This window comes from Panthera leo, chromosome B2 (genome assembly GCF_018350215.1).
Source record: "Panthera leo isolate Ple1 chromosome B2, P.leo_Ple1_pat1.1, whole genome shotgun sequence".
Classification (NCBI taxonomy): domain Eukaryota; kingdom Metazoa; phylum Chordata; class Mammalia; order Carnivora; family Felidae; genus Panthera; species Panthera leo.
This window is the reverse complement of record NC_056683.1, coordinates 84,620,695-84,628,853: the sequence shown is the minus strand read 5'-3', so window position 1 is coordinate 84,628,853 and position 8,159 is coordinate 84,620,695. Positions and strand designations below refer to the sequence as shown.

The following is an 8,159-nucleotide window of genomic DNA, read 5'->3' as shown; positions in this document are numbered from 1 at the left end:
CCAATACAAATTTGATTTGTTATAAAAAAGTACAAATAATTTGGTACTCGATTTCTCTCCTATGCATGTAATAAAAACTATAAACAAATTATTTTTTCTTATTTACATAGCAAAGCAATGAAATATTGCATTAAACTGTTGAACCACATTATCTTGGTTGTCTGGATTACCAGCAATTTATAATTTATTTTTTTGTATTTTCCAAATGTTATATGATAAGTATATATGACTTTTGTAATCAGAACAGAACTTTTTCTCTAAAGAGAACATTTTAATTTAACAGCTGTTTAAAAAAGACTGCCCTCTCATTCAGTGTCTTACTGGAAAGGCCTGAATGGCAGTACAGCAGCTTCTTGTCTCTGCCTTCGTATTTCATCTCTCCAGCATATGTTCTATTTTAACATGGCTAGAGCATAGATTATGTACATGGAGTGGTTTTGAGTTGTGACTTTGTACTGATTTGAGGTTATAAACTGTTCCTCTTTGAAGATAATTCTGGCCAGTGCTGAGCTTTTGACTTCTAATCTAGTCCATTGAACAAGATAATTAGTACACAAGGATATTCTGGACAAAATGAAGAAAGCTACAAATATCCAAACTATCTAGATCATCAACTGTATTGTATTATTTTAATTCAAAGTGCTATCACCTTATAAACATGAATGACATCATTGACTATGATTGTTAATATGAACCTCAAGTTTCATATTATTTTCTATCTGCAAACACATCAGTGAACCTAAGTTTGTGTTAACATAACTCTACATAATTGTGATGAAGGGTTGCTAACATCACATATGATATTTGTAGAATTATTCTGCTAAGTAATCTACAGCAGGAAGATTTGGAATTGCCTTTGGCCACTCATCATGCAAATTTAAATGTAAATCTTGTTAGAAACAACCCAAAACAAACTTCGTAATTTTCTTCTCCAAAAGAGAATAAATTGGGTAGTGTGTGAATCACCTAATCTGAGTAAAAATTATTTAAATGTTCTTTTAGCCATTTTGCAGTTTGTACCACACAAAAGTGAATTTTTTTCTATCCCTGTTATTTGTATTCTTATCCCTAGTGTTGAAGTGCATTTATTTAGTCTTTGGATTATACTTTCTGTTTTAAGTAAAACATCTGTGTGTTACCACCCGTCTACAACCACCCCTGCAAAAATGTGGATCCTGGCAAGCTAACAAGAACAAACTGACACACCAGATATACATAGCTGTAGGTGGGCTGAAGCCTTCCATCTGTGGTGCACGCCACTTGCGGTCATTTGACGAAAGTTAGATAAACTGGAATAATATGTGCAAGGCAAAATTAAAACTAAAAAGCTAACTTTACGATATTGGCATCTTTCCCTCCTCTTATCCTTTGATTATGTTGCTAAATAAAGATAAAATAAATTTTGATTATGTGCTACAAAATTGCTTTCAAGCAATTTCACCAAATAAATATCATTACTGCAATTTTAGCAACAGAATTATAAGATCGCTCCATTTATGTAAAAATAATATAGTATTCTTTAAGAGGTTAAGATATTTTCCTCTATTTTTTTTGAAACTTTCCTAGCAATATGATATGGTTTTAAGTGTTAGATTATAATTATGAGCTTTTGAAATTTTACTGTGCATAATTTCACTATATGAGAGTTTCCCTATTGTATGGCACTGGTTCAGGCACCCCAGGTTACTATCAGAATGGTTTCATTTGATTGCAATAATCTAAAGTCTATCAATTCATTATAATGTCTTTCTAAATATAAGCTTTTGTAAAAAGAAAATTGTAATCATGGGAAATTAATTACTTTTGTTATATATAAATGAGCAAGCCTTTCTAAGCCATATTATATAGCTTATTTCAAATATTTATTTCCATCTTATTCAAAAAATAAATGTTCAAACAAATGACATTCGCTTCATCATTTTTATGTATGAATGGTTAAAATGTGTAAGCTTATTTTTCACATTTACAAATTGGAACTCTTTCTCATATTTTAATAAAGGCTTTATAATACAAAAATAATTTTAAAATGTGAGAAACTAGACCTAAAGTTATATATATTTTTTTCTGGGCCAGGAAATCATGAAACTATTTTCTATGGCAACCTACAGCAACATGAGCATCGCAGTTCAGATCTCATTTCTTTAATACAACTTTACTGAGGTATAATCTGCAGTTAAGAAAATGCATGCATTTTAACTGAAAAATCTGATGATTTTTAACAAACACATATTACCACGTAAATACTACCAAATAATCATGACATAGAATATTTCTATCACTACAAAATATTGTCTAATGCAACTTCGGTGTTAGTTACTCCCCCACCACTCCCATCTCTGGCCCAGACAACAATGAACTATTTTCTAGCAACACACACCATGAGTATCTGTTCTAGAATTTCTTTTAAATGTCTGGTTTTGGTGTCTGTTTGGTGTCTGTTTTGTTTTGGTATGCTTTTTTCTCTGGCATTTAAAAATGTACATTATGTGCATTTGTATTATGTATCTTGTGCGTATTATGAATGTATTTTTCATGGGTGTTTTTTAATGTATATTAATTAATATTAATTAATAAAAGTAATATTCCATTGTATGAATACAAGGTAATTTTTAATTCATTTAAAAAGAGCTACATTGTCTTCAAAAGTGGGTATACCATTTTCCATCCTTACCAGCAATGCATGAGTGTTCCAGTAGCTCCTGATCCACAACACCTGGTATTGTTCACCTTTTTACTTTTCGCCATTTCAGAGGGTCTGCTGTGGGGCTCTTGTGGTTCTAATTTGCATTTTGCTGATGACTAATGGTTTTAAATAAGTTTTCATGTACTTTTATGGTAAGCACATACATATGTTTTAATTCATGATGTCTCCATTTATGTCTTGTGCCCATTTTAATTCATTTTTATCTTACTTCATTGTAAAAGTTCTTTTTATGTCTTCTAGATTGCAAATCTCTATGTTTATGTATTCTAGAATATAGTCTTTTGTACTGTGCACATTTTTGCACAGCTAGGGACGGCAATGTCTTACAGAGAGAGGTTTTTTGTTTTAATTTTTTTCAAATCTAATTTATTATTTATTTCATACTTAGTGCTCTTCGGGGATTTGTCAAAGAAATATTTTTCTACCCAAGTTCACAAAGATCTCTCTTTTGCTTTCTTCTCTATATTTTATACCTTGAGCTTTTACATTTAGGTGTACTCTGTATTTTTGAATTAAATTTTGCCTACGGTGAGGAGTAAGGGTTAAAGTGTTTACCTCTAGCTCTCAAGCATATATTTGGCTGAACTAGGGCCATCTGTTGAAAGAAAATAATCTTTTCCCTTGTAATTTAATCCTAATTCCTCATTGAAAATAAAGTAACCTTATATGTGCAGGTATTTATAGGGTCTCCATTTTATTTTTTTGGTATATATGTCTAACATAATATCCATTTCTCATTATCTTAATTTCAGTGATTTGATTTTATTTTATTTTTTTAAAATATATGAAATTTATTGTCAAATTCGTTTCCATACAACACCCAGTGCTCATCCCAACAGGTGCCGTCCTCAATACCCATCACCTCCCCTCCCCTCCCTCCCAACCCCCATCAGCCCTCAGTTTGTTCTCAGTTTTTAAGGGTCTCTTATGCTTTGGCTCTCTTCCACTCTAACCTCTTTTTTTTTCTTCCCCTCCCCCATGGGTTCCTGTTAAGTTTCTCAGGATCCACATAAGAGTGAAACCATATGGTATCTGTCTTTCTCTGTATGGCTTATTTCACTTAGCATCACACTCTCCAGTTCCATCCACGTTGCTACAAAGGGCCATATTTCATTGTTTCTCATTGCCACGTAGTATTCCATTGTGCATATAAACCACAATTTCTTTCTTCATTCATCAGTTGATGGACATTTAGGCTCTTTCCATAATTTGGCTATTGTTGAGAGTGCTGCTATAAACATTGGGGTACAAGTGCCCCTATGCATCAGTACTCCTGTATCCCTTGGGTAAATTCCTAGCAGTGCTACTGCTGGATCATAGGGTAGGTCTGTTTTGAATTTTTTGAGGAACCTCCACACTGTTTTCCAGAGCAGCTGCACCAGTTTGCGTTCCCAGCAACAGTACAAGAGGGTTCCCATTTCTCCACATCCTCGCCAGCATCTATAGTCTCCTGATTTGTTCATTTTGGCCACTCTGACTGACGTGAGGTGATATCTGAGTGTGGTTTTGATTTGTATTTCCCTGATGAGGAGCGATGTTGAGCATCTTTTCATGTGCCTGTTGACCATCCGGATGTCTTCTTTTTTTTTTTTTTTTTGAGTTTTTATATTTTTCATTCTTCATTTAACTTTTAAAACACTACTATAGTTGAATATTAAAACAAAAAAAATAATAGCAAGTAGTGAGCTATGATTATAGTCCTTCATTCATTCACTACTGCATATAAAATGCCAGCAGTGTTCTTCACTGGCCCCATTAAGAGGTCTGACACTGAACACCTTCCCTAGGGTGATGTTCATCATCCTCATATGCTTCTCCATTGTAATGGCGCCTTCTTTCCTGATTTGGATCAAAGTCCACCAGTTCTACCTGGTCCACTTCATCAGTCTCTTCTACTTCCTTCCTCTCAGGTAGGAGCTTTTCCAGCAAAGACAGTTTATCAGGAGAGAGAAAGCCATTCTCAGGGAAGTTTATCTTAAATTCGATGATTAGGCGACCCTTTTCGTATGGTCTACGATAAATTGGCATGCCTTCATTCAGCACACACTTGATATCTCCATGCTTGACAATCTGACCTGGATGAGAGGTAACGACAATGGTTCTGTTGTCTAGAGTAGATATTGGCTTTTGAAAGCTGCACAGTGCTTCAAACAGCTGTATGTCCATACACATGAAAAGATCCTCTCCTCGCCTAGTAAAAACAGCATGGTCCTTCTGATCTAAAACAATGATAATATCTCCTGGTTCCCGTCCAGGTTCTTGGTCTACTTCACCATGGAATGTTATTTTCTGGCCATCTTTCATGCCTTTGGCAATATGAACTTCTAGAATCTTCTTTTCTCGAACTATCTTCCTTCCATTGCAGCTTTTACATCTATCTTTAGGACTTATCCGTTCCCCATGGCCCTGGCACTCCATGCACACAGATTGAATTTGCTGAACCATTCCAGGTCCTATCTGATGAATTCTTATTTGCATTCCAGTACCTCGGCAATTGGGACAACATTCTACTGCTCCTTTGTTACCACCTCGGCCTTCACATTTGTTGCAAATCACATTCTTTTGCAGAGCTAGTTTTCTTGTTGCACCATTATATAAATATTCTAAGGTTACAGAGAGCTGATGCACAACATTTTTACCTCTCCTCTCTCTCTGCATCCTTCCTCCTCCTCCAAAAAACATATCAAAGATGTCCATGGGGGAGCCAAAACCACCACCTGCTCCACCTTCTTTAATTGCCTGTTCTCCTCCTTTGTCATATAATTCCCTTTTCTTCGCATCAGAGAGCACTTCATAAGCTTGAGAAATCTGTTTAAACTTCTCTCCTTCATTTGGATTCTTGTCAGGGTGGTACTTCAAAGCCAATTTCCTGTAAGCCTTTTTCAATTCTTCCTGGGTGGCATTGGGTTTGACCCCCAAAACATCATAATAAGTAGTTTCTTTCACCATTTTCTACAGCCGGTGAGGGGCCCGAAGCCAGTGTGGGGGAGCGGGAAGGAGCGCGTTGCTGGGCGCAGCTCGGGCAGCCACCGCTCCTCCGCTTTTCAGCGAGCTTTCTGGAAAGTTCCCCAGATGTCTTCTTTAGAGAAGTGTCTATTCATGTTTTCCGCCCATTTCTTCACTGGATTATTTGTTTTTCGGGTGTGGAATTTGGTGAGCTCATTGTAGATTCTGGATACTAGCCTTTTGTCTGATATGTCATTTGCAAATATCTTTTCCCATTCCATTGGTTGCCTTTTAGTTTTGTTGACTGTTTCCTTTGCTGTGCAGAAGCTTTTTATCTTCATGAGGTCCCAATAGTTCATTTTTCCTTTTAATTCCCTTGCCTTTGGGATGTGTCAAGTAAGAAATTGCTATGGCTGAGGTCAGAGAGGTCTTTTCCTGCTTTCTCCTTTAGGGTTTTGATGGTTTCCTGTCTCACATTCAGGTTCTTTATCCATTTTGAGTTTATTTTTGTGAATGGTGTGAGAAAGTGGTCTAGTTACAACCTTCTGCATGTTGCTGTCCAGTTCTCCCAGCACCATTTGTTAAAGAGACTGTCTTTTTTTTTCCATTGGATATTCTTTCCTGCTTTGTCAAAGATTAGTTGGCCAACTTTTGTGGGTCTAGTTCTGGGGTTTCTATTCTATTCCATTGGTCTATGTGTCTGTTTTTGTGCCAATACCATGCTGTCTTGATGATTACAGCTTTGTAGTAGAGGCTAAAGTCTGGGATTGTGATGCCTCCCGCTTTGGTTTTCTTCTTCAATATTGCTTTGGCTATTCGGGGCCTTTTGTGGTTCCATATGAATTTTAGGATTGCTTGTTCTAGTTTCAAGAAGAATGCTGGTGCAATTTTGATTGGGATTGCATTGAATGTGTAGATAGCTTTGGGTAGTATTGACATTTTGACAATATTTACTCTTCCAACCCATGAGCACAGAATGTTTTTCCCTTTCTTTATATCTTCTTCAGTTTCCTTCATAAGCTTTCTATAGTTTTCAGCATACAGATTGTTTACATCTTTGGTTAGATTTATTCCTAGGTATTTTATGCTTCTTGGTGCAATTGTGAATGGGATCAGTTTCTTTATTTGTCTTTCTGTTGCTTCATTGTTAGAGTCTAAGAATGCGACTGATTTCTGTACATTGATTTTGTATCCTGAAACTTTGCTGAATTCATGTACCACTTCTAGCAGACTTTTGGTGGAGTCTATCGGATTTTCCATGTATAATATTATATCATCTGCAAAAAGTGAAAGCTTAACTTCATATTTGCCAATTTTGATGCCTTTGATTTCCTTTTGTTGTCTGATTGCTGATGCTAGAACTTCCAACACTATGTTAAACAACAACGGTGATAGTAGACATCCTTGTCATGTTCCTGATCTCAGGGAAAAAGCTCTCAGTTTTTCCCCATTGAGGACGATGTTAGCTGTGGGCTTTTCATAAATGGCTTTTATGATGTTTAAGTATGTTCCTTCTATCTCAACTTTCTCGAGGGTTTTTATGAAGAAAGGATGCTGAATTTTGTCAAATGCTTTTTCTGCATCAATTGACAGGATCATATGGTTCCTATCTTTTCTTTTATTAATGTGATGTATCACGTTGATTGATTTGCCAATGTTGAACCAGCCCTGCATCCCAGGAAAGAATCCCACTTGATCATGGTGAATAATTCTTTTTATATGCTGTTGAACTCGATTTGCTAGTATCTTATTGAGAATTTTTGCATCCATATTCATCAGGGATATTGGTCTGTAGTTCTCTTTTTTTACTGGGTCTCTGTCTGGTTTGGGAATCAAAGGAATGCTGGCTTTCTAGAATGAGTCTGGAAGTTTTCCTTCCCTTTCTATTTTTTGGAATAGCTTGAGAAGGATAGGTATTATCGCTGCTTTAAATGTCTGGTAGAACTCCCCTGGGAAGCCATCTGGTCCTGGACTCTTATTTGTTGAGAGATTTTTCATAACTGATTCAATTTCTTCACTGATTATGGGTCTGTTCAAGCTTTCTATTTCCTCCTGATTGAGTTTTGGAAGTGTGTGGGTGTTTAGGAATTTGTCCATTTGTTCCTGGTTGTCCAGTTTGTTGGCATAGAGTTTTTCATAGTATTCCCTGATAATTGCTTGTATCTCTGAGGGATTGGTTGTAATAATTCCATTTTCATTCATGATTTTATCTATTTGGGTCACCCCCCTTTTCTTTTTGAGAAGCCTGGCTAGAGGTTTGTCAATTTTGTTTATTTTTTCAAAAAACCAACTCTTGGTTTCATTGGTCTGCTCTACAGTTTTTTTAGATTCTATATTGTTTATTTCTGCTCTGATCTTTATTATTTCTCTTCTTCTGCTGGGTTTGGGGTGTCTTTGCTGTTCTGCTTCTATTTCCTTTAGGTGTGCTGTTAGATTTTGTATTTGGGATTTTTCTTGTTTCTTGAGCTAGGCCTGGATTGCAACGTATTTTCCTCTCAGGACTGCCTTT

The 8,159-nt window shown here is 36.0% G+C and overlaps 1 protein-coding gene across 1 annotated transcript; it reads right to left on the bottom strand.

Annotated features, from left to right (window-relative positions):
* Window positions 1–4,444: 4,444 nt before the first annotated feature.
* LOC122220190 (dnaJ homolog subfamily A member 1-like) lies at window positions 4,445–5,653 on the bottom strand. The gene has a single exon (XM_042939379.1). It carries the CDS (start codon window positions 5,651–5,653, stop codon window positions 4,460–4,462), a length of 1,194 nt encoding a protein of 397 aa, XP_042795313.1. The 3' UTR covers window positions 4,445–4,459.
* Between the last annotated feature and the right edge of the window lie 2,506 nt (window positions 5,654–8,159).